The 24,505-nt window shown below is 52.5% G+C and overlaps 2 protein-coding genes and 4 long non-coding RNA genes across 6 annotated transcripts; all 6 read right to left on the reverse strand.

Annotated features, from left to right (window-relative positions):
- Window positions 1-1,348: 1,348 nt before the first annotated feature.
- On the reverse strand, window positions 1,349-2,832 carry LOC135280329 (uncharacterized). The gene is made up of 3 exons (XR_010347331.1): window positions 2,695-2,832; window positions 2,395-2,584; window positions 1,349-2,132 (listed from the first exon to the last, which is right to left on the reverse strand). It is a non-coding gene; the product is annotated as an uncharacterized LOC135280329 (long non-coding RNA).
- A 2,949-nt stretch (window positions 2,833-5,781) lies between these two features.
- LOC135280326 (uncharacterized) lies at window positions 5,782-7,252 on the reverse strand. Its single transcript, XR_010347328.1, has 3 exons — window positions 7,128-7,252; window positions 6,828-7,017; window positions 5,782-6,565 (listed from the first exon to the last, which is right to left on the reverse strand). It is a non-coding gene; the product is annotated as an uncharacterized LOC135280326 (long non-coding RNA).
- A 2,430-nt stretch (window positions 7,253-9,682) lies between these two features.
- On the reverse strand, window positions 9,683-10,559 carry LOC135280394 (ring-infected erythrocyte surface antigen-like). The gene is made up of 3 exons (XM_064388239.1): window positions 10,452-10,559; window positions 10,119-10,341; window positions 9,683-9,844 (listed from the first exon to the last, which is right to left on the reverse strand). The coding sequence occupies exons 1-2, from the start codon at window positions 10,473-10,475 to the stop codon at window positions 10,135-10,137; spliced, it is 231 nt and encodes a 76-aa protein (XP_064244309.1). The 5' UTR covers window positions 10,476-10,559; the 3' UTR covers window positions 9,683-9,844; window positions 10,119-10,134.
- A 2,980-nt stretch (window positions 10,560-13,539) lies between these two features.
- Window positions 13,540-15,002, reverse strand: LOC135280335 (uncharacterized). Its single transcript, XR_010347335.1, has 3 exons — window positions 14,886-15,002; window positions 14,586-14,775; window positions 13,540-14,323 (listed from the first exon to the last, which is right to left on the reverse strand). It is a non-coding gene; the product is annotated as an uncharacterized LOC135280335 (long non-coding RNA).
- A 2,832-nt stretch (window positions 15,003-17,834) lies between these two features.
- Window positions 17,835-18,317, reverse strand: LOC135280353 (ring-infected erythrocyte surface antigen-like). The gene is made up of 2 exons (XM_064388173.1): window positions 18,210-18,317; window positions 17,835-18,099 (listed from the first exon to the last, which is right to left on the reverse strand). The coding sequence occupies exons 1-2, from the start codon at window positions 18,231-18,233 to the stop codon at window positions 17,893-17,895; spliced, it is 231 nt and encodes a 76-aa protein (XP_064244243.1). The 5' UTR covers window positions 18,234-18,317; the 3' UTR covers window positions 17,835-17,892.
- Window positions 18,318-21,297: 2,980 nt separating this feature from the next.
- Window positions 21,298-22,781, reverse strand: LOC135280327 (uncharacterized). The gene is made up of 3 exons (XR_010347329.1): window positions 22,644-22,781; window positions 22,344-22,533; window positions 21,298-22,081 (listed from the first exon to the last, which is right to left on the reverse strand). It is a non-coding gene; the product is annotated as an uncharacterized LOC135280327 (long non-coding RNA).
- Window positions 22,782-24,505: the final 1,724 nt, after the last annotated feature.

Here is a 24,505-nt window from a genome sequence, read left to right on the forward strand (position 1 = left end):
GCTAAAAAGGAACGTTTTATAGCACCTTTTGATTACTCACCAGCATGGGCAAAGGCGAAAACCGCAGCGTTGTCGGCGTCGATTCAGACGGGGATGTATTTTAGTCTCCCAACGGGGGTTGGTGTGTGATGTGTGATTGCCCGATCTGGAGAGTCTTTAGTCCTCTTGGGTTGACTCCAGCTGTGACAGAAGCAAAGGCATGTTGCTGACAATTTGGGCAGGTGTTTGCCATGGATCTTGCCTGATCTTGGGTAATTTTAAAGATGCTGAGCGGTGCAGGAATGTTTGGATGGTAGAAGCGGTGGCGGATCCTAGCCTGGTCAAAAACATTCCATAGGGAGGTTTGGACAACCATTGCTGGGGCATCTGCTTTAGCATTGCCTACTATAAATGCAGGAAGGGTGGTATGAGACCTTGTGTACATGATATAGTGTGGGTGTTGTCTGTGGGACAAAAGAGAAATGGAAGGGGAAAGCAAATGCTCTAGTTGGGGTTAGAAATGTCTTTGAAAATGGAATTTTCGGCCCGCTGCACTAGGCCTTAGACATCTGCCGAATCAGTGATCAAATGAATAGGTTCTTTGAAAGTGGAGAAGGTCCAAAGGACTGCAGTCAATTCAGCAGTTTGGGTAGGATGAGGATCCCCTGGCTTGGCTTTTGTCTCTTGAGCAATGCGGGCCCAGGGCAGTGCAGAGCAGGTTGGGAAGCAGAGCCCAGAGCCTTTGGAGGCTGCAAGCCTTAAACATCAGCCCCTGCAGCAGCCCAGATGCAGGTGCCACAGTTGCCAAGGCTGTCAAGGCCTTGAGAGCGGGAAGGTGGATTTTGCATCCCTGTGGCCTGATGGCGGCTCTGGAGCCAGGAGTCCCTGTGGCTGCAGCAGGAAGGGTGGCTGAAAGTTTCCTGCCTTGCTTTGGTGGCATGGCTGCAGGGGCCAGTGCAGTGAGAGCCCCCTCTGTGCTGGTGGCAGCTCAGCTCTTGGGGACGCCGCTGTGGCCCAGCCCAGGAGCAGCAGCAGTGCCCAGTGCCAGCAGTGGTGTCAGTGGGACCCCCTGTGCACAGGGACCCCCAGCCGTGGGGTGGCCGTGGCAGCAGCCCCAGGGAGCTCCAGCCCCGGGATCCCGGAACAAGTGGAAATCCCAACTGTGCAAACTCTGCCTGTGCCTCTTGGGTTTTCTTTGGTTGAGAGGATTTCGAGGTATGTTAGAAGTCTCTTTTTCTAACTTAGCTGTCGAAGGAAGAGTTGAGAAGTATGTGGTTCACGCTCTTACGGTTGATTTTTATGTTTTCTCTAAAACATTTTTTGTCTGGCCTGCTGAGGTTTGTTCAGCAGGGCTGCTTAAGGCACTCTTTTTGCCTCTCGGGTTGGTGTTATCTTTTATATTAAAAAGTGCGTATACTATGTTTAGAATAATGTTTTAATACCTATTACTTAAGTTAGATAGTGACTTTCTACTTGAAACCAATTTGTGGATGCTAACATCATCTTTCATGTGGATGCTAGGGAGAAGAAAGAGGAAGGACAGGGTACGCCCAAATTTTCTATCTTAGAACCTTTGACTTCTATGTAGAGAATTCCAGACTCTTTCGCACAAGGTTTAAAACCTCTTTGTACAGTGCTCTAAATGTTTTCCGTTAACTTTGTGATTACTATTACTAGACTATCTAAATTTTTGTGACTTTTAATTCTTGACATAAAGGTGGTAACTTGCTTTATGAGTTAAATTCAAAGGCACAGGGGTCTTTGGCTACATGCCAGGGTCTCCGAACCACCTGCCAGGGATTTAAAGCCCCCTGGCTGGGGCTGGAATCATTTAGGATGGTCAGGGGGACGTCCGGGTTTCTGACAGTGCCCAAAGGAATGAGAAAGAGAAGTGAAGTTTTATAAAGAAGTAGTATTTATTTGGCGAAGATCGGCAAACACGAGGATTTACAGAACACCTTTCATTACAACAATCCTTAGAACAACAACAACAACAATCCACAGCACATATTTACATGGGATCCTATGGACTAACAATCTTCAAAACATATTGGCAGTGAACTACTAACCTAAGAACATATTTACAAAAATATTCTAACTTTTGAAACGTATATACACAGGCGTAATATGTACGGCCGTCATCTCCAGCAGTCCTGGAAGGAAGAAAGAAGCAAAGCTGGAGTCAGCTGCCAGCACTGGGCCCAGCTGGGCCCCAGGAGCTGGGACAGGGCTGGCAGGGCTGCTGTGGCCCCAGGCAAGTGCAGGGCAGGCCAGGGCTGGTGCTTGTGCCAGCACAATCCAGGCCTCCTGCGGGCACCATGTCCCTGAGCAGGGCCATCCAGCCCAGCCCCAGCCTGGCGTCAGGGCAGCCACTGTGTCTGTGGGCAGGACATGGGGAGCATCTGCCTGTCTTACTTGTGGGGCTCCATCTTCATCCAAGGACCATGGGCTCCTCCTCATCCTTCTCGTCCACTTCCATCTCCTCGATGTCATCCTCCACATCTACTTCCATGTCCTCAACCTGCTCTTTCACATCCACCTCCATCTTTTCATCCTCATTCTGCCCCATGTCCACTTCCATCTCCTCCACATTGTCTCTGATAGTCTGCAAGAGACAGCACAATCTCACAGTGGGGTTCCTGTCCCACACCATCCATTGCCACGTGGCTGCAGCCTGCTCAAGCAGGCTACCCCCTCCCTGGAATGGCACAGTACCTCCACTGGAGCAGCAGTGCTCATCCTGCTGGGGTTGGTGCTCCAGAGCAGGCGTCAGGAAAATCCCAGGCAGCAGCAGCAACAGCTGAGTGCTGACGGGCAGAGCGCAGAGCGAGCGACAACTGAGCGCTGGCAGCAGGCAGAGTGTCTGCTCTGCTGGTTTCCAGGTGCTGGACGTTCCACCTGGAACACTCTGGGAGCTGTGATGTCACAGAAGTTTCAGGGCTGCGCCACACTGGGAGATGGGCATGGAAGAATGATCAAATCCTTGAATGGTTTGGCTTGGAAGGGACCCTAAAGATCATCTGGTTCCAAGCTGAGCAAGCTGCCAGCACAGCAGGTTGCTGCGGCCCCAGTCCAGCCTGGCCTGGATGTTCCTTGGCATGGGGTATGCACAGCCTCTCTGCACTGGTCCCAGTGTCAGGGACAAGCACCCTGACAGGAAAGAACTTCTTCCCATCATGGAATGGATTCCAGCTCTTGCAGTTTGATCCCATTCCTCCTTGTTCTGTCACTTCAGTTCCTGACAAAGAGTCCTCTCCCACTTCCCTGTGGGTCAGGCTGTTCCTGCAGGGTCACACATGTGGCTGAAGCTGCAGGCAGGAGAGAGAGAAGCCAAGCTGCCAGCCAGAGCAAATGGGGAAAGTGACATGAAAGATGAGCAAAGAAGGAAAAAGTAGAGACATGCAAGGCATTGGGTTGGGTGGGCTGTGGGATTCATGCCTTTCATTAGAGGCCAGGTTCTCTGGTGCACTCAATGACTGTGTGATTGCGGCGTGTCCACAGTGAGCCCGTGTGAGCGAGCTGCACTGCCAGAGGCCGGAGCACACTTGCTTCAAGTGCTGATGAACGAGGCCAGAGACGGGTCTTTGTGTGGAACTCCAAACGCTGTGCATTGCCATGAAGAGGGTCCAGGGCCAGAGAGAAAATGACGCTGGGGACTGAGGGTTTTATAAGGGGGAGAGAAGGGGCGAAGCCAAGGCCTGCAGGCGACAAGAGAGGGAAGAACATTCTCTGGAGAGTAGATATAAGGAAAAAATGGCAGTTGAAGTGGGTGATGGCAACAAAAGCTGCAGATTGCAAGAGGCTGCAAGTGGCCATGGGTGAGAGCCCTGCATTCAGAGGGGTTTCTCTCTTTCACCTTGGTCCCCTTTGCCCTAAGGTATTACAGTTTCAATGAGAGGCCCCTGGGCCTCCACAAGTGCCCCCTTTTTGTTTTCAAGAATGAAAGCTTCTGCCATGGACTTTTGCAAGCGTTGAGCAAAACTGGATAAAATAAGCAACACAATGAATACAATGTCTCTGCTGCTGTAGAGACACAAGCATATCCTCTCCCCCAAGTAATGAATGGGAAAGGGCCCATAATTTTTTTAGATTCAGGGTCTTTGATCAACACAGGTGGCTTTTCTTTTCACTGGGCTGCAGTGAAATTAAATGCCAATCGCCTGATGACTGGGGGAGTTGGCTCCATAAATGAGGTGTTGAAAAAGTTGAGCACATCAAGGGCCTTGGCCAGTGTCTCAATGGGAGATAATATGTGGACTCCCTGTCTCTGTTGATCAAGGATCCTTTGGATGGAAGAGTGGGCCCTCTGGACTATGGAGTGTCCTGTGGCAGAGTGTGGTATGGCTGTGACATGTTTTATAGCCCACTGGTCAGAAAATGGTTGGAATCAGTGGGAGGTATAAGCAGGACCATGATCAGTTTTGATTTCCTGTGGAACAGGGAAGGTGGAAAAAGCTAAAAAGGAACGTTTTATAGCACCTTTTGATTACTCACCAGCATGGGCAAAGGCGAAAACCGCAGCGTTGTCGGCGTCGATTCAGACGGGGATGTATTTTAGTCTCCCAACGGGGGTTGGTGTGTGATGTGTGATTGCCCGATCTGGAGAGTCTTTAGTCCTCTTGGGTTGACTCCAGCTGTGACAGAAGCAAAGGCATGTTGCTGACAATTTGGGCAGGTGTTTGCCATGGATCTTGCCTGATCTTGGGTAATTTTAAAGATGCTGAGCGGTGCAGGAATGTTTGGATGGTAGAAGCGGTGGCGGATCCTAGCCTGGTCAAAAACATTCCATAGGGAGGTTTGGACAACCATTGCTGGGGCATCTGCTTTAGCATTGCCTACTATAAATGCAGGAAGGGTGGTATGAGACCTTGTGTACATGATATAGTGTGGGTGTTGTCTGTGGGACAAAAGAGAAATGAAAGGGGAAAGCAAATGCTCTAGTTGGGGTTAGAAATGTCTTTGAAAATGGAATTTTCGGCCCGCTGCACTAGGCCTTAGACATCTGCCGAATCAGTGATCAAATGAATAGGTTCTTTGAAAGTGGAGAAGGTCCAAAGGACTGCAGTCAATTCAGCAGTTTGGGTAGGATGAGGATCCCCTGGCTTGGCTTTTGTCTCTTGAGCAATGCGGGCCCAGGGCAGTGCAGAGCAGGTTGGGAAGCAGAGCCCAGAGCCTTTGGAGGCTGCAAGCCTTAAACATCAGCCCCTGCAGCAGCCCAGATGCAGGTGCCACAGTTGCCAAGGCTGTCAAGGCCTTGAGAGCGGGAAGGTGGATTTTGCATCCCTGTGGCCTGATGGCGGCTCTGGAGCCAGGAGTGCCTGTGGCTGCAGCAGGAAGGGTGGCTGAAAGTTTCCTGCCTTGCTTTGGTGGCATGGCTGCAGGGATAACTGCAGTGAGAGCCCCCTCTGTGCTGGTGGCAGCTCAGCTCTTGGGGACGCCGCTGTGGCCCAGCCCAGGAGCAGCAGCAGTGCCCAGTGCCAGCAGTGGTGTCAGTGGGACCCCCTGTGCACAGGGACCCCCAGCCGTGGGGTGGCCGTGGCAGCAGCCCCAGGGAGCTCCAGCCCCGGGATCCCGGAACAAGTGGAAATCCCAACTGTGCAAACTCTGCCTGTGCCTCTTGGGTTTTCTTTGGTTGAGAGGATTTCGAGGTATGTTAGAAGTCTCTTTTTCTAACTTAGCTGTCGAAGGAAGAGTTGAGAAGTATGTGGTTCACGCTCTTACGGTTGATTTTTATGTTTTCTCTAAAACATTTTTTGTCTGGCCTGCTGAGGTTTGTTCAGCAGGGCTGCTTAAGGCACTCTTTTTGCCTCTCGGGTTGGTGTTATCTTTTATATTAAAAAGTGCGTATACTATGTTTAGAATAATGTTTTAATACCTATTACTTAAGTTAGATAGTGACTTTCTACTTGAAACCAATTTGTGGATGCTAACATCATCTTTCATGTGGATGCTAGGGAGAAGAAAGAGGAAGGACAGGGTACGCCCAAATTTTCTATCTTAGAACCTTTGACTTCTATGTAGAGAATTCCAGACTCTTTCGCACAAGGTTTAAAACCTCTTTGTACAGTGCTCTAAATGTTTTCCGTTAACTTTGTGATTACTATTACTAGACTATCTAAATTTTTGTGACTTTTAATTCTTGACATAAAGGTGGTAACTTGCTTTATGAGTTAAATTCAAAGGCACAGGGGTCTTTGGCTACATGCCAGGGTCTCCGAACCACCTGCCAGGGATTTAAAGCCCCCTGGCTGGGGCTGGAATCATTTAGGATGGTCAGGGGGACGTCCGGGTTTCTGACAGTGCCCAAAGGAATGAGAAAGAGAAGTGAAGTTTTATAAAGAAGTAGTATTTATTTGGCGAAGATCGGCAAACACGAGGATTTACAGAACACCTTTCATTACAACAATCCTTAGAACAACAACAACAACAATCCACAGCACATATTTACATGGGATCCTATGGACTAACAATCTTCAAAACATATTGGCAGTGAACTACTAACCTAAGAACATATTTACAAAAATATTCTAACTTTTGAAACGTATATACACAGGCGTAATATGTACGGCCGTCATCTCCAGCAGTCCTGGAAGGAAGAAAGAAGCAAAGCTGGAGTCAGCTGCCAGCACTGGGCCCAGCTGGGCCCCAGGAGCTGGGACAGGGCTGGCAGGGCTGCTGTGGCCCCAGGCAAGTACAGGGCAGGCCAGGGCTGGTGCTTGTGCCAGCACAATCCAGGCCTCCTGCGGGCACCATGTCCCTGAGCAGGGCCATCCAGCCCAGCCCCAGCCTGGCGTCAGGGCAGCCACTGTGTCTGTGGGCAGGACATGGGGAGCATCTGCCTGTCTTACTTGTGGGGCTCCATCTTCATCCAAGGACCATGGGCTCCTCCTCATCCTTCTCGTCCACTTCCATCTCCTCGATGTCATCCTCCACATCTACTTCCATGTCCTCAACCTGCTCTTTCACATCCACCTCCATCTTTTCATCCTCATTCTGCCCCATGTCCACTTCCATCTCCTCCACATTGTCTCTGATAGTCTGCAAGAGACAGCACAATCTCACAGTGGGGTTCCTGTCCCACACCATCCATTGCCACGTGGCTGCAGCCTGCTCAAGCAGGCTACCCCCTCCCTGGAATGGCACAGTACCTCCACTGGAGCAGCAGTGCTCATCCTGCTGGGGTTGGTGCTCCAGAGCAGGCGTCAGGAAAATCCCAGGCAGCAGCAGCAACAGCTGAGTGCTGACGGGCAGAGCGCAGAGCGAGCGACAACTGAGCGCTGGCAGCAGGCAGAGTGTCTGCTCTGCTGGTTTCCAGGTGCTGGACGTTCCACCTGGAACACTCTGGGAGCTGTGATGTCACAGAAGTTTCAGGGCCGCGCCACACTGGGAGATGGGCATGGAAGAATGATCAAATCCTTGAATGGTTTGGCTTGGAAGGGACCCTAAAGATCATCTGGTTCCAAGCTGAGCAAGCTGCCAGCACAGCAGGTTGCTGCGGCCCCAGTCCAGCCTGGCCTGGATGTTCCTTGGCATGGGGTATGCACAGCCTCTCTGCACTGGTCCCAGTGTCAGGGACAAGCACCCTGACAGGAAAGAACTTCTTCCCATCATGGAATGGATTCCAGCTCTTGCAGTTTGATCCCATTCCTCCTTGTTCTGTCACTTCAGTTCCTGACAAAGAGTCCTCTCCCACTTCCCTGTAGGTCAGGCTGTTCCTGCAGGGTCACACATGTGGCTGAAGCTGCAGGCAGGAGAGAGAGAAGCCAAGCTGCCAGCCAGAGCAAATGGGGAAAGTGACATGAAAGATGAGCAAAGAAGGAAAAAGTAGAGACATGCAAGGCATTGGGTTGGGTGGGCTGTGGGATTCATGCCTTTGATTAGAGGCCAGGTTCTCTGGTGCACTCAATGACTGTGTGATTGCGGCGTGTCCACAGTGAGCCCGTGTGAGCGAGCTGCACTCCCAGAGCCCAGAGCACACTTGCTTCAAGTGCTGATGAACGAGGCCAGAGACGGGTCTTTGTGTGGATCTCCAAACGCTGTGCATTGCGATGAAGAGGGTCCAGGGCCAGAGAGAAAATGAGGCTGGGGACTGAGGGTTTCATTCGCTGGGGAGAAGGGGTGAAGCACTGTAGTAAGCCAGGAGCAACAGGGGAGAAGAGAGGGGAGAACGTTCTCTGGAGAGTACATATAAGGTAAACACAAAGTTGATGATACCAAGAAAACCTGTTGCATCATCATGAGCCTGCAAATGTCCGAGGGCAAGATCATTGCATTCAGAGGGGAGTGTCTCACTTTGGTCATCTTTGCCCTGAGATATTAGAGTTCCAATGGCAGGCCCCTGGACCTCCACCAGACTGCCTCTTCCTGAGACTTCATTGCTGTGTTAGGAGCTCAGCAGTGCTGAAAGCAGAGCCCTGTCCTTTGGGATGGCAGTGGAAGTGGCCTGCGTGCACATTCAGAGCCACCTTCCAGGCTTCTGATGCCCCGACACCGCAAGGAAATTGGCAACGTGGCTTCTTTGAATGACATGTAGTCCTGTTTAATATCTGCAGCAAGTGGTGTGAAAGTGCTTTCTGAGGCTGCTCCTAGGGATCAGCTGTGAGGGGCTGAGGGCTGGCGTGAGCCCAGTGCTGTGTCCCACTGGGAGCAGCCCCACAGCCTCACGTGCACAGCAGGCAGTGCCAGAGGCCCTGGAGATCACAGCTGCCCTGCAGCCACCTTTGCAAAGGTGCTTTAAACATCAGCGGGTGCTGACTTTCCCCATGGAACCCTTGGTTCACTTGCTCTGGGGAATTTCTTTAGTCACATATGTGGGATTTCCCACTGCCACCAGTGATGGGGATGCTCAGGGTGTGTGGGGCTTTGGGGGCAGCTGCCCGGGCAGGGGCTGAGCTGGGGGCCCTGTTGGGCCCATGGTCCCCAGCAGCAGCACCCACAGGGCCCAAAGCCTCCCACCCCCTGCCCAGCAGAGCCTGCCCTGTCTTTCCTGCTGTCACCCGAGTGGGGGACAGGAGCCAGTGGCCGCTGCCAGCAGTAGGAATGAGGGCAGGGTGAGGATCCCCTGGCTTGGCTTTTGTCTCTTGAGCAATGCGGGCCCAGGGCAGTGCAGAGCAGGCCCGGAAGCAGAGCCCGGAGCCTTTGGAGGCTGCAAGCCTTAAACATCAGCCCCTGCAGCAGCCCAGATGCAGGTGCCACAGTTGCCAAGGCTGCCGTGGCCTTGAGAGCGGGAAGGTGGATTTTGCATCCCTGTGGCCTGATGGCGGCTCTGGAGCCAGGAGTGGCTGTGGCTGCAGCAGGAAGGGTGGCTGAAAGTTTCCTGCCTTGCTTTGGTGGCATGGCTGCAGGGGCCAGTGCAGTGAGAGCCCCCTCTGTGCTGGTGGCAGCTCAGCTCTTGGGGATGCCGCTGTGCCCCAGCCCAGGAGCAGCAGCAGTGCCCAGTGCCAGCATTGGTGTCAGTGGGACCCCCTGTGCACAGGGACCCCCAGCCGTGGGGTGGCCGTGGCAGCAGCCCCAGGGAGCTCCAGCCCCGGGATCCCGGAACAAGTGGAAATCCCAAGTGTGCAAACGCTGCCTGTGCCCAAAGGAATGACAAAGAGAAGTGAGGTTTAAAAAGAAGCCGTATTTATTTGCCAAAGATTGCCAAACTCTAGGATTTACAGAGCACCTTTCATTACAACAATCCTTAGAACAACAACAACAACAATAACAATCTACAGGATTTATTTACATGGGATCCTAGGGACTAACAATCTTCAAAACATATTTACAGAGAGCTACTAACCTAAGAACATATTTACAAAAATCTTCTAACTATTCAAACATATATACACAGGCGTAATATCTCCAGCCATCATCTGCATCAGGCCTGGAAGAAAGGAAGAAGCAAAGCTGGACTCTGCTGCCAGCACGGGGCACAGCTGGGCTGGGAGCTGGGCCCCAGGGGCTGGGACAGGGCTGGCAAGGCTGCTGTGGCACCAGGCAAGCGCAGGGCAGGCCAGGGCTGGTGCTTGTGGCAGCACAATCCAGGCCCCCTGCGGGCAGCGTGTCCCTGAGCGGGGCCATCCAGCCCAGCCCCAGCCTGGCGTCAGGGCAGCCACTGTGTCTGTGGGCAGGGCATGGGGAGCATCTGCCCGTCTTACTTGTGGGGCTCCATCTTCATCCAAGGACCATGGGCTCCTCCTCAACCTTCTCGTCCACTTCCATCTCCTCAATGTTCTCTTCTTCATCCACCTCCATGTCCTCGATGTTTTCCTCCGCATCTACATCCATGTCCTCAACCTGCTCTTTCACATCCACCTCCATCTTTTCATCCTCATTCTGCCCCATGTCCACTTCCATCTCCTCCACATTGTCTCTGATAGTCTGCAAGAGACAGCAAAATCTCACAGTGGGGTTCCTGTCCCACACCATCCTTTGCCACGTGGCTGCAGCCTGCTCAAGCAGGCTGCCACTTCCCTGGAATGGCACTGCACCTCCACTGGAGCAGCAGTGCTCATCCTGCTGGGGTTGGTGCTCCAGAGCAGGCGTCAGGAAAATCCCAGGCAGCAGCAGCAACAGCTGAGTGCTGACGGGCAGAGTGCAGAGCGAGCGCCAACTGACCACTGGCAGCAGGCAGAGTGTCTGCTCTGCTGGTTTCCAGGTGCTGGACATTCCACCTGGAACACTCTGGGAGCTGTGATGTCACAGAAGTTTCAGGGCCGCGCCACACTGGGAGATGGGCATGGAAGGATGATCAAATCCTTGAATGGTTTGGCTTGGAAGGGACCCTAAAGATCATCTGGTTCCAAGCTGAGCAAGCTGCCAGCACAGCAGGTTGCTGCGGCCCCTGTCCAAGGTGGCCTTGGATGCTCCTTGGCATGGGGTATGCACAGCCTCTCTGCACTGGTCCCAGTGTCAGGGACAAGCACCCTGACAGGAAAGAACTTCTTCCCGTCATCAAATGGATTCCAGCTCTTGCAGTTTCATCTCATTCCCCCTTGTTCTGTCACTTCAGTTCCTGGCGGAGAGTCCTCTCCCACTTCCCTGTGGGTCAGGCTGTTCCTGCAGGGTCACACATGTGGCTGAAGCTGCAGGCAGGAGAGAGAGAAGCCAAGGTCCCAGAGAGAGGAAATGGGGAAAGTCACACGAGAGATGAGCAAAGAAGGAAAATGTAAAGACATGCAAGGCATTGGCTTGGGTGGGCTGCGGGATTCATGACTTCTTTTAGAGGCCAGCTTCTCTGGTGCACTCAATGACTGTGTGATTGCGGCGTGTCCACAGTGAGCCCGTGTGAGCGAGCTGCACTGCCAGAGGCCGGAGCACACTTGCTTCAAGTGCTGATGAACGAGGCCAGAGACGGGTCTTTGTGTGGAACTCCAAACGCTGTGCATTGCCATGAAGAGGGTCCAGGGCCAGAGAGAAAATGACGCTGGGGACTGAGGGTTTTATAAGGGGGGGAGAAGGGGCGAAGCCAGGGCCTGCAGGCGACAAGAGAGGGAAGAACATTCTCTGGAGAGTAGATATAAGGAAAAAATGGCAGTTGAAGTGGGTGATGGCAACAAAAGCTGCAGATTGCAAGAGGCTGCAAGTGGCCATGGGTGAGAGCCCTGCATTCAGAGGGGTTTCTCTCTTTCACCTTGGTCCCCTTTGCCCTAAGTTATTACAGTTTCAATGAGAGGCCCCTGGGCCTCCACAAATGCCCCCTTTTTGTTTTCAAGAATGAAAGCTTCTGCCATGGACTTTTGCAAGCGTTGAGCAAAATTGGATAAAATAAGCAACACAATGAATACAATGTCTCTGCTGCTGTAGAGACACAAGCATATCCTCTCCCCCAAGTAATGAATGGGAAAGGGCCCATAATTTTTTTAGATTCAGGGTCTTTGATCAACACAGGTGGCTTTTCTTTTCACTGGGCTGCAGTGAAATTAAATGCCAATCGCCTGATGACTGGGGGAGTTGGCTCCATAAATGAGGTGTTGAAAAAGTTGAGCACATCAAGGGCCTTGGCCAGTGTCTCAATGGGAGATAATATGCGGACTCCCTGTCTCTGTTGATCAAGGATCCTTTGGATGGAAGAGTGGGCCCTCTGGACTATGGAGTGTCCTGTGGCAGAGTGTGGTATGGCTGTGACATGTTTTATAGCCCACTGGTCAGAAAATGGTTGGAATCAGTGGGAGGTATAAGCAGGACCATGATCAGTTTTGATTTCCTGTGGAACAGGGAAGGTGGAAAAAGCTAAAAAGGAACGTTTTATAGCACCTTTTGATTACTCACCAGCATGGGCAAAGGCGAAAACCGCAGCGTTGTCGGCGTCGATTCAGACGGGGATGTATTTTAGTCTCCCAACGGGGGTTGGTGTGTGATGTGTGATTGCCCGATCTGGAGAGTCTTTAGTCCTCTTGGGTTGACTCCAGCTGTGACAGAAGCAAAGGCATGTTGCTGACAATTTGGGCAGGTGTTTGCCATGGATCTTGCCTGATCTTGGGTAATTTTAAAGATGCTGAGCGGTGCAGGAATGTTTGGATGGTAGAAGCGGTGGCGGATCCTAGCCTGGTCAAAAACATTCCATAGGGAGGTTTGGACAACCATTGCTGGGGCATCTGCTTTAGCATTGCCTACTATAAATGCAGGAAGGGTGGTATGAGACCTTGTGTACATGATATAGTGTGGGTGTTGTCTGTGGGACAAAAGAGAAATGAAAGGGGAAAGCAAATGCTCTAGTTGGGGTTAGAAATGTCTTTGAAAATGGAATTTTCGGCCCGCTGCACTAGGCCTTAGACATCTGCCGAATCAGTGATCAAATGAATAGGTTCTTTGAAAGTGGAGAAGGTCCAAAGGACTGCAGTCAATTCAGCAGTTTGGGTAGGATGAGGATCCCCTGGCTTGGCTTTTGTCTCTTGAGCAATGCGGGCCCAGGGCAGTGCAGAGCAGGTTGGGAAGCAGAGCCCAGAGCCTTTGGAGGCTGCAAGCCTTAAACATCAGCCCCTGCAGCAGCCCAGATGCAGGTGCCACAGTTGCCAAGGCTGTCAAGGCCTTGAGAGTGGGAAGGTGGATTTTGCATCCCTGTGGCCTGATGGCGGCTCTGGAGCCAGGAGTGCCTGTGGCTGCAGCAGGAAGGGTGGCTGAAAGTTTCCTGCCTTGCTTTGGTGGCATGGCTGCAGGGATAACTGCAGTGAGAGCCCCCTCTGTGCTGGTGGCAGCTCAGCTCTTGGGGACGCCGCTGTGGCCCAGCCCAGGAGCAGCAGCAGTGCCCAGTGCCAGCAGTGGTGTCAGTGGGACCCCCTGTGCACAGGGACCCCCAGCCGTGGGGTGGCCGTGGCAGCAGCCCCAGGGAGCTCCAGCCCCGGGATCCCGGAACAAGTGGAAATCCCAACTGTGCAAACTCTGCCTGTGCCTCTTGGGTTTTCTTTGGTTGAGAGGATTTCGAGGTATGTTAGAAGTCTCTTTTTCTAACTTAGCTGTCGAAGGAAGAGTTGAGAAGTATGTGGTTCACGCTCTTACGGTTGATTTTTATGTTTTCTCTAAAACATTTTTTGTCTGGCCTGCTGAGGTTTGTTCAGCAGGGCTGCTTAAGGCACTCTTTTTGCCTCTCGGGTTGGTGTTATCTTTTATATTAAAAAGTGCGTATACTATGTTTAGAATAATGTTTTAATACCTATTACTTAAGTTAGATAGTGACTTTCTACTTGAAACCAATTTGTGGATGCTAACATCATCTTTCATGTGGATGCTAGGGAGAAGAAAGAGGAAGGACAGGGTACGCCCAAATTTTCTATCTTAGAACCTTTGACTTCTATGTAGAGAATTCCAGACTCTTTCGCACAAGGTTTAAAACCTCTTTGTACAGTGCTCTAAATGTTTTCCGTTAACTTTGTGATTACTATTACTAGACTATCTAAATTTTTGTGACTTTTAATTCTTGACATAAAGGTGGTAACTTGCTTTATGAGTTAAATTCAAAGGCACAGGGGTCTTTGGCTACATGCCAGGGTCTCCGAACCACCTGCCAGGGATTTAAAGCCCCCTGGCTGGGGCTGGAATCATTTAGGATGGTCAGGGGGACGTCCGGGTTTCTGACAGTGCCCAAAGGAATGAGAAAGAGAAGTGAAGTTTTATAAAGAAGTAGTATTTATTTGGCGAAGATCGGCAAACACGAGGATTTACAGAACACCTTTCATTACAACAATCCTTAGAACAACAACAACAACAATCCACAGCACATATTTACATGGGATCCTATGGACTAACAATCTTCAAAACATATTGGCAGTGAACTACTAACCTAAGAACATATTTACAAAAATATTCTAACTTTTGAAACGTATATACACAGGCGTAATATGTACGGCCGTCATCTCCAGCAGTCCTGGAAGGAAGAAAGAAGCAAAGCTGGAGTCAGCTGCCAGCACTGGGCCCAGCTGGGCCCCAGGAGCTGGGACAGGGCTGGCAGGGCTGCTGTGGCCCCAGGCAAGTACAGGGCAGGCCAGGGCTGGTGCTTGTGCCAGCACAATCCAGGCCTCCTGCGGGCACCATGTCCCTGAGCAGGGCCATCCAGCCCAGCCCCAGCCTGGCGTCAGGGCAGCCACTGTGTCTGTGGGCAGGACATGGGGAGCATCTGCCTGTCTTACTTGTGGGGCTCCATCTTCATCCAAGGACCATGGGCTCCTCCTCATCCTTCTCGTCCACTTCCATCTCCTCGATGTCATCCTCCACATCTACTTCCATGTCCTCAACCTGCTCTTTCACATCCACCTCCATCTTTTCATCCTCATTCTGCCCCATGTCCACTTCCATCTCCTCCACATTGTCTCTGATAGTCTGCAAGAGACAGCACAATCTCACAGTGGGGTTCCTGTCCCACACCATCCATTGCCACGTGGCTGCAGCCTGCTCAAGCAGGCTACCCCCTCCCTGGAATGGCACAGTACCTCCACTGGAGCAGCAGTGCTCATCCTGCTGGGGTTGGTGCTCCAGAGCAGGCGTCAGGAAAATCCCAGGCAGCAGCAGCAACAGCTGAGTGCTGACGGGCAGAGCGCAGAGCGAGCGACAACTGACCACTGGCAGCAGGCAGAGTGTCTGCTCTGCTGGTTTCCAGGTGCTGGACGTTCCACCTGGAACACTCTGGGAGCTGTGATGTCACAGAAGTTTCAGGGCCGCGCCACACTGGGAGATGGGCATGGAAGAATGATCAAATCCTTGAATAGTTTGGCTTGGAAGGGACCCTAAAGATCATCTGGTTCCAAGCTGAGCAAGCTGCCAGCACAGCAGGTTGCTGCGGCCCCAGTCCAGCCTGGCCTGGATGTTCCTTGGCATGGGGTATGCACAGCCTCTCTGCACTGGTCCCAGTGTCAGGGACAAGCACCCTGAGAGGAAAGAACTTCTTCCCATCATGGAATGGATTCCAGCTCTTGCAGTTTGATCCCATTCCTCCTTGTTCTGTCACTTCAGTTCCTGACAAAGAGTCCTCTCCCACTTCCCTGTAGGTCAGGCTGTTCCTGCAGGGTCACACATGTGGCTGAAGCTGCAGGCAGGAGAGAGAGAAGCCAAGCTGCCAGCCAGAGCAAATGGGGAAAGTGACATGAAAGATGAGCAAAGAAGGAAAAAGTAGAGACATGCAAGGCATTGGGTTGGGTGGGCTGTGGGATTCATGCCTTTCATTAGAGGCCAGGTTCTCTGGTGCACTCAATGACTGTGTGATTGCGGCGTGTCCACAGTGAGCCCGTGTGAGCGAGCTGCACTCCCAGAGCCCAGAGCACACTTGCTTCAAGTGCTGATGAACGAGGCCAGAGACGGGTCTTTGTGTGGATCTCCAAACGCTGTGCATTGCGATGAAGAGGGTCCAGGGCCAGAGAGAAAATGAGGCTGGGGACTGAGGGTTTCATTCGCTGGGGAGAAGGGGTGAAGCACTGTAGTAAGCCAGGAGCAACAGGGGAGAAGAGAGGGGAGAACGTTCTCTGGAGAGTACATATAAGGTAAACACAAAGTTGATGATACCAAGAAAACCTGTTGCATCATCATGAGCCTGCAAATGTCCGAGGGCAAGATCATTGCATTCAGAGGGGAGTGTCTCACTTTGGTCATCTTTGCCCTGAGATATTAGAGTTCCAATGGCAGGCCCCTGGACCTCCACCAGACTGCCTCTTCCTGAGACTTCATTGCTGTGTTAGGAGCTCAGCAGTGCTGAAAGCAGAGCCCTGTCCTTTGGGATGGCAGTGGAAGTGGCCTGAGTGCACATTCAGAGCCACCTTCCAGGCTTCTGATGCCCCGACACCGCAAGGAAATTGGCAACGTGGCTTCTTTGAATGACATGTAGTCCTGTTTAATATCTGCAGCAAGTGGTGTGAAAGTGCTTTCTGAGGCTGCTCCTAGGGATCAGCTGTGAGGGGCTGAGGGCTGGCGTGAGCCCAGTGCTGTGTCCCACTGGGAGCAGCCCCACAGCCTCACGTGCACAGCAGGCAGTGCCAGAGGCCCTGGAGATCACAGCTGCCCTGCAGCCACCTTTGCAAAGGTGCTTTAAACATCAGCGGGTGCTGACTTTCCCCATGGAACCCTTGGTTCACTTGCTCTGGGGAATTTCTTTAGTCACGTATGTGGGATTTCCCACTGCCACCAGTGATGGGGATGCTCAGGGTGTGTGGGGCTTTGGGGGCAGCTGCCCGGGCAGGGGCTGAGCTGGGGGCCCTGTTGGGCCCATGGTCCCCAGCAGCAGCACCCACAGGGCCCAAAGCCTCCCACCCCCTGCCCAGCAGAGCCTGCCCTGTCTGTCCTGCTGTCACCCGAGTGGGGGACAGGAGCCAGTGGCCGCTGCCAGCAGTAGGAATGAGGGCAGGGTGAGGATCCCCTGGCTTGGCTTTTGTCTCTTGAGCAATGCGGGCCCAGGGCAGTGCAGAGCAGGCCCGGAAGCAGAGCCCGGAGCCTTTGGAGGCTGCAAGCCTTAAACATCAGCCCCTGCAGCAGCCCAGATGCAGGTGCCACAGTTGCCAAGGCTGCCGTGGCCTTGAGAGCGGGAAGGTGGATTTTGCATCCCTGTGGCCTGATGGCGGCTCTGGAGCCAGGAGTGGCTGTGGCTGCAGCAGGAAGGGTGGCTGAAAGTTTCCTGCCTTGCTTTGGTGGCATGGCTGCAGGGGCCAGTGCAGTGAGAGCCCCCTCTGTGCTGGTGGCAGCTCAGCTCTTGGGGATGCCGCTGTGCCCCAGCCCAGGAGCAGCAGCAGTGCCCAGTGCCAGCATTGGTGTCAGTGGGACCCCCTGTGCACAGGGACCCCCAGCCGTGGGGTGGCCGTGGCAGCAGCCCCAGGGAGCTCCAGCCCCGGGATCCCGGAACAAGTGGAAATCCCAACTGTGCAAACGCTGCCTGTGCCCAAAGGAATGACAAAGAGAAGTGAGGTTTAAAAAGAAGCCGTATTTATTTGCCAAAGATTGCCAAACTCTAGGATTTACAGAGCACCTTTCATTACAACAATCCTTAGAACAACAACAACAACAATAACAATCTACAGGATTTATTTACATGGGATCCTAGGGACTAACAATCTTCAAAACATATTTACAGAGAGCTACTAACCTAAGAACATATTTACAAAAATCTTCTAACTATTCAAACATATATACACAGGCGTAATATCTCCAGCCATCATCTGCATCAGGCCTGGAAGAAAGGAAGAAGCAAAGCTGGACTCTGCTGCCAGCACGGGGCACAGCTGGGCTGGGAGCTGGGCCCCAGGGGCTGGGACAGGGCTGGCAGGGCTGCTGTGGCCCCAGGCAAGCGCAGGGCAGGCCAGGGCTGGTGCTTGTGGCAGCACAATCCAGGCCCCCTGCGGGCAGCGTGTCCCTGAGCGGGGCCATCCAGCCCAGCCCCAGCCTGGCGTCGGGGCAGCCACTGTGTCTGTGGGCAGGGCATGGGGAGCATCTGCCTGTCTTACTTGTGGGGCTCCATCTTCATCCAAGGACCATGGGCTCCTCCTCAACCTTCTCGTCCACTTCCATCTCCTCAATGTTCTCTTCTTCATCCACCTCCATGTCCTCGATGTTTTCCTCCGCATCTACATCCATGTCCTCAACCTGCTCTTTCACATCCACCTCCATCTTTTCATCCTCATTCTGCCCCATGTCCACTTCCATCTCCTCCACATTGTCTCTGATAGTCTGCAAGAGACAGCAAAATCTCACAGTGGGGTTCCTGTCCCACACCATCCTTTGCCACGTGGCTGCAGCCTGCTCAAGCAGGCTGCCACTTCCCTGGAATGGCACTGCACCTCCACTGGAGCAGCAGTGCTCATCCTGCTGGGGTTGGTGCTCCAGAGCAGGCGTCAGGAAAATCCCAGGCAGCAGCAGCAACAGCTGAGTGCTGACGGGCAGAGTGCAGAGCGAGCGCCAACTGACCACTGGCAGCAGGCAGAGTGTCTGCTCTGCTGGTTTCCAGGTGCTGGACATTCCACCTGGAACACTCTGGGAGCTGTGATGTCACAGAAGTTTCAGGGCCGCGCCACACTGGGAGATGGGCATGGAAGGATGATCAAATCCTTGAATGGTTTGGCTTGGAAGGGACCCTAAAGATCATCTGGTTCCAAGCTGAGCAAGCTGCCAGCACAGCAGGTTGCTGCGGCCCCTGTCCAAGGTGGCCTTGGATGCTCCTTGGCATGGGGTATGCACAGCCTCTCTGCACTGGTCCCAGTGTCAGGGACAAGCACCCTGACAGGAAAGAACTTCTTCCCGTCATCAAATGGATTCCAGCTCTTGCAGTTTCATCTCATTCCCCCTTGTTCTGTCACTTCAGTTCCTGGCGGAGAGTCCTCTCCCACTTCCCTGTGGGTCAGGCTGTTCCTGCAGGGTCACACATGTGGCTGAAGCTGCAGGCAGGAGAGAGAGAAGCCAAGGTCCCAGAGAGAGGAAATGGGGAAAGTCACACGAGAGATGAGCAAAGAAGGAAAATGTAAAGACATGCAAGGCATTGGCTTGGGTGGGCTGCGGGATTCATGACTTCTTTTAGAGGCCAGCTTCTCTGGTGCACTCAATGACTGTGTGATTGCGGCGTGTCCACAGTGAGCCCGTGTGAGCGAGCTGCACTGCCAGAGGCCGGAGCACACTTGCTTCAAGTGCTGATGAACGAGGCCAGAGACGGGTCTTTGTGTGGAACTCCAAACGCTGTGCATTGCCATGAAGAGGGTCCAGGGCCAGAGAGAAAATGACGCTGGGGACTGAGGGTTTTATAAGGGGGAGAGAAGGGGCGAAGCCAAGGCCTGCAGGCGACAAGAGAGGGAAGAACATTCTCTGGAGAGTAGATATAAGGAAAAAATGGCAGTTGAAGTGGGTGATGGCAACAAAAGCTGCAGATTGCAAGAGGCTGCAAGTGGCCATGGGTGAGAGCCCTGCATTCAGAGGGGTTTCTCTCTTTCACCTTGGTCCCCTTTGCCCTAAGGTATTACAGTTTCAATGAGAGGCCCCTGGGCCTCCACAAGTGCCCCCTTTTTGTTTTCAAGAATGAAAGCTTCTGCCATGGACTTTTGCAAGCGTTGAGCAAAACTGGATAAAATAAGCAACACAATGAATACAATGTCTCTGCTGCTGTAGAGACACAAGCATATCCTCTCCCCCAAGTAATGAATGGGAAAGGGCCCATAATTTTTTTAGATTCAGGGTCTTTGATCAACACAGGTGGCTTTTCTTTTCACTGGGCTGCAGTGAAATTAAATGCCAATCGCCTGATGACTGGGGGAGTTGGCTCCATAAATGAGGTGTTGAAAAAGTTGAGCACATCAAGGGCCTTGGCCAGTGTCTCAATGGGAGATAATATGCGGACTCCCTGTCTCTGTTGATCAAGGATCCTTTGGATGGAAGAGTGGGCCCTCTGGACTATGGAGTGTCCTGTGGCAGAGTGTGGTATGGCTGTGACATGTTTTATAGCCCACTGGTCAGAAAATGGTTGGAATCAGTGGGAGGTATAAGCAGGACCATGATCAGTTTTGATTTCCTGTGGAACAGGGAAGGTGGAAAAAGCTAAAAAGGAACGTTTTATAGCACCTTTTGATTACTCACCAGCATGGGCAAAGGCGAAAACCGCAGCGTTGTCAGCGTCGATTCAGACGGGGATGTATTTTAGTCTCCCAACGGGGGTTGGTGTGTGATGTGTGATTGCCCGATCTGGAGAGTCTTTAGTCCTCTTGGGTTGACTCCAGCTGTGACAGAAGCAAAGGCATGTTGCTGACAATTTGGGCAGGTGTTTGCCATGGATCTTGCCTGATCTTGGGTAATTTTAAAGATGCTGAGCGGTGCAGGAATGTTTGGATGGTAGAAGCGGTGGCGGATCCTAGCCTGGTCAAAAACATTCCATAGGGAGGTTTGGACAACCATTGCTGGGGCATCTGCTTTAGCATTGCCTACTATAAATGCAGGAAGGGTGGTATGAGACCTTGTGTACATGATATAGTGTGGGTGTTGTCTGTGGGACAAAAGAGAAATGAAAGGGGAAAGCAAATGCTCTAGTTGGGGTTAGAAATGTCTTTGAAAATGGAATTTTCGGCCCGCTGCACTAGGCCTTAGACATCTGCCGAATCAGTGATCAAATGAATAGGTTCTTTGAAAGTGGAGAAGGTCCAAAGGACTGCAGTCAATTCAGCAGTTTGGGTAGGATGAGGATCCCCTGGCTTGGCTTTTGTCTCTTGAGCAATGCGGGCCCAGGGCAGTGCAGAGCAGGTTGGGAAGCAGAGCCCAGAGCCTTTGGAGGCTGCAAGCCTTAAACATCAGCCCCTGCAGCAGCCCAGATGCAGGTGCCACAGTTGCCAAGGCTGTCAAGGCCTTGAGAGTGGGAAGGTGGATTTTGCATCCCTGTGGCCGGATGGCGGCTCTGGAGCCAGGAGTGCCTGTGGCTGCAGCAGGAAGGGTGGCTGAAAGTTTCCTGCCTTGCTTTGGTGGCATGGCTGCAGGGATAACTGCAGTGAGAGCCCCCTCTGTGCTGGTGGCAGCTCAGCTCTTGGGGACGCCGCTGTGGCCCAGCCCAGGAGCAGCAGCAGTGCCCAGTGCCAGCATTGGTGTCAGTGGGACCCCCTGTGCACAGGGACCCCCAGCCGTGGGGTGGCCGTGGCAGCAGCCCCAGGGAGCTCCAGCCCCGGGATCCCGGAACAAGTGGAAATCCCAACTGTGCAAACTCTGCCTGTGCCTCTTGGGTTTTCTTTGGTTGAGAGGATTTCGAGGTATGTTAGAAGTCTCTTTTTCTAACTTAGCTGTCGAAGGAAGAGTTGAGAAGTATGTGGTTCACGCTCTTACGGTTGATTTTTATGTTTTCTCTAAAACATTTTTTGTCTGGCCTGCTGAGGTTTGTTCAGCAGGGCTGCTTAAGGCACTCTTTTTGCCTCTCGGGTTGGTGTTATCTTTTATATTAAAAAGTGCGTATACTATGTTTAGAATAATGTTTTAATACCTATTACTTAAGTTAGATAGTGACTTTCTACTTGAAACCAATTTGTGGATGCTAACATCATCTTTCATGTGGATGCTAGGGAGAAGAAAGAGGAAGGACAGGGTACGCCCAAATTTTCTATCTTAGAACCTTTGACTTCTATGTAGAGAATTCCAGACTCTTTCGCACAAGGTTTAAAACCTCTTTGTACAGTGCTCTAAATGTTTTCCGTTAACTTTGTGATTACTATTACTAGACTATCTAAATTTTTGTGACTTTTAATTCTTGACATAAAGGTGGTAACTTGCTTTATGAGTTAAATTCAAAGGCACAGGGGTCTTTGGCTACATGCCAGGGTCTCCGAACCACCTGCCAGGGATTTAAAGCCCCCTGGCTGGGGCTGGAATCATTTAGGATGGTCAGGGGGACGTCCGGGTTTCTGACAGTGCCCAAAGGAATGAGAAAGAGAAGTGAAGTTTTATAAAGAAGTAGTATTTATTTGGCGAAGATCGGCAAACACGAGGATTTACAGAACACCTTTCATTACAACAATCCTTAGAACAACAACAACAACAATCCACAGCACATATTTACATGGGATCCTATGGACTAACAATCTTCAAAACATATTGGCAGTGAACTACTAACCTAAGAACATATTTACAAAAATATTCTAACTTTTGAAACGTATATACACAGGCGTAATATGTACGGCCGTCATCTCCAGCAGTCCTGGAAGGAAGAAAGAAGCAAAGCTGGAGTCAGCTGCCAGCACTGGGCCCAGCTGGGCCCCAGGAGCTGGGACAGGGCTGGCAGGGCTGCTGTGGCCCCAGGCAAGTACAGGGCAGGCCAGGGCTGGTGCTTGTGCCAGCACAATCCAGGCCTCCTGCGGGCACCATGTCCCTGAGCGGGGCCATCCAGCCCAGCCCCAGCCTGGCGTCAGGGCAGCCACTGTGTCTGTGGGCAGGACATGGGGAGCATCTGCCTGTCTTACTTGTGGGGCTCCATCTTCATCCAAGGACCATGGGCTCCTCCTCATCCTTCTCGTCCACTTCCATCTCCTCGATGTCATCCTCCACATCTACTTCCATGTCCTCAACCTGCTCTTTCACATCCACCTCCATCTTTTCATCCTCATTCTGCCCCATGTCCACTTCCATCTCCTCCACATTGTCTCTGATAGTCTGCAAGAGACAGCACAATCTCACAGTGGGGTTCCTGTCCCACACCATCCATTGCCACGTGGCTGCAGCCTGCTCAAGCAGGCTACCCCCTCCCTGGAATGGCACAGTACCTCCACTGGAGCAGCAGTGCTCATCCTGCTGGGGTTGGTGCTCCAGAGCAGGCGTCAGGAAAATCCCAGGCAGCAGCAGCAACAGCTGAGTGCTGACGGGCAGAGCGCAGAGCGAGCGACAACTGAGCGCTGGCAGCAGGCAGAGTGTCTGCTCTGCTGGTTTCCAGGTGCTGGACGTTCCACCTGGAACACTCTGGGAGCTGTGATGTCACAGAAGTTTCAGGGCCGCGCCACACTGGGAGATGGGCATGGAAGAATGATCAAATCCTTGAATGGTTTGGCTTGGAAGGGACCCTAAAGATCATCTGGTTCCAAGCTGAGCAAGCTGCCAGCACAGCAGGTTGCTGCGGCCCCAGTCCAGCCTGGCCTGGATGTTCCTTGGCATGGGGTATGCACAGCCTCTCTGCACTGGTCCCAGTGTCAGGGACAAGCACCCTGACAGGAAAGAACTTCTTCCCGTCATCAAATGGATTCCAGCTCTTGCAGTTTGATCCCATTCCTCCTTGTTCTGTCACTTCAGTTCCTGACAAAGAGTCCTCTCCCACTTCCCTGTAGGTCAGGCTGTTCCTGCAGGGTCACACATGTGGCTGAAGCTGCAGGCAGGAGAGAGAGAAGCCAAGCTGCCAGCCAGAGCAAATGGGGAAAGTGACATGAAAGATGAGCAAAGAAGGAAAAAGTAGAGACATGCAAGGCATTGGGTTGGGTGGGCTGTGGGATTCATGCCTTTCATTAGAGGCCAGGTTCTCTGGTGCACTCAATGACTGTGTGATTGCGGCGTGTCCACAGTGAGCCCGTGTGAGCGAGCTGCACTCCCAGAGCCCAGAGCACACTTGCTTCAAGTGCTGATGAACGAGGCCAGAGACGGGTCTTTGTGTGGATCTCCAAACGCTGTGCATTGCGATGAAGAGGGTCCAGGGCCAGAGAGAAAATGAGGCTGGGGACTGAGGGTTTCATTCGCTGGGGAGAAGGGGTGAAGCACTGTAGTAAGCCAGGAGCAACAGGGGAGAAGAGAGGGGAGAACGTTCTCTGGAGAGTACATATAAGGTAAACACAAAGTTGATGATACCAAGAAAACCTGTTGCATCATCATGAGCCTGCAAATGTCCGAGGGCAAGATCATTGCATTCAGAGGGGAGTGTCTCACTTTGGTCATCTTTGCCCTGAGATATTAGAGTTCCAATGGCAGGCCCCTGGACCTCCACCAGACTGCCTCTTCCTGAGACTTCATTGCTGTGTTAGGAGCTCAGCAGTGCTGAAAGCAGAGCCCTGTCCTTTGGGATGGCAGTGGAAGTGGCCTGAGTGCACATTCAGAGCCACCTTCCAGGCTTCTGATGCCCCGACACCGCAAGGAAATTGGCAACGTGGCTTCTTTGAATGACATGTAGTCCTGTTTAATATCTGCAGCAAGTGGTGTGAAAGTGCTTTCTGAGGCTGCTCCTAGGGATCAGCTGTGAGGGGCTGAGGGCTGGCGTGAGCCCAGTGCTGTGTCCCACTGGGAGCAGCCCCACAGCCTCACGTGCACAGCAGGCAGTGCCAGAGGCCCTGGAGATCACAGCTGCCCTGCAGCCACCTTTGCAAAGGTGCTTTAAACATCAGCGGGTGCTGACTTTCCCCATGGAACCCTTGGTTCACTTCCTCTGGGGAATTTCTTTAGTCACGTATGTGGGATTTCCCACTGCCACCAGTGATGGGGATGCTCAGGGTGTGTGGGGCTTTGGGGGCAGCTGCCCGGGCAGGGGCTGAGCTGGGGGCCCTGTTGGGCCCATGGTCCCCAGCAGCAGCACCCACAGGGCCCAAAGCCTCCCACCCCCTGCCCAGCAGAGCCTGCCCTGTCTTTCCTGCTGTCACCCGAGTGGGGGACA

This window comes from Passer domesticus, chromosome 13, assembly GCF_036417665.1.
Source record: "Passer domesticus isolate bPasDom1 chromosome 13, bPasDom1.hap1, whole genome shotgun sequence".
Lineage (NCBI taxonomy): Eukaryota > Metazoa > Chordata > Aves > Passeriformes > Passeridae > Passer > Passer domesticus.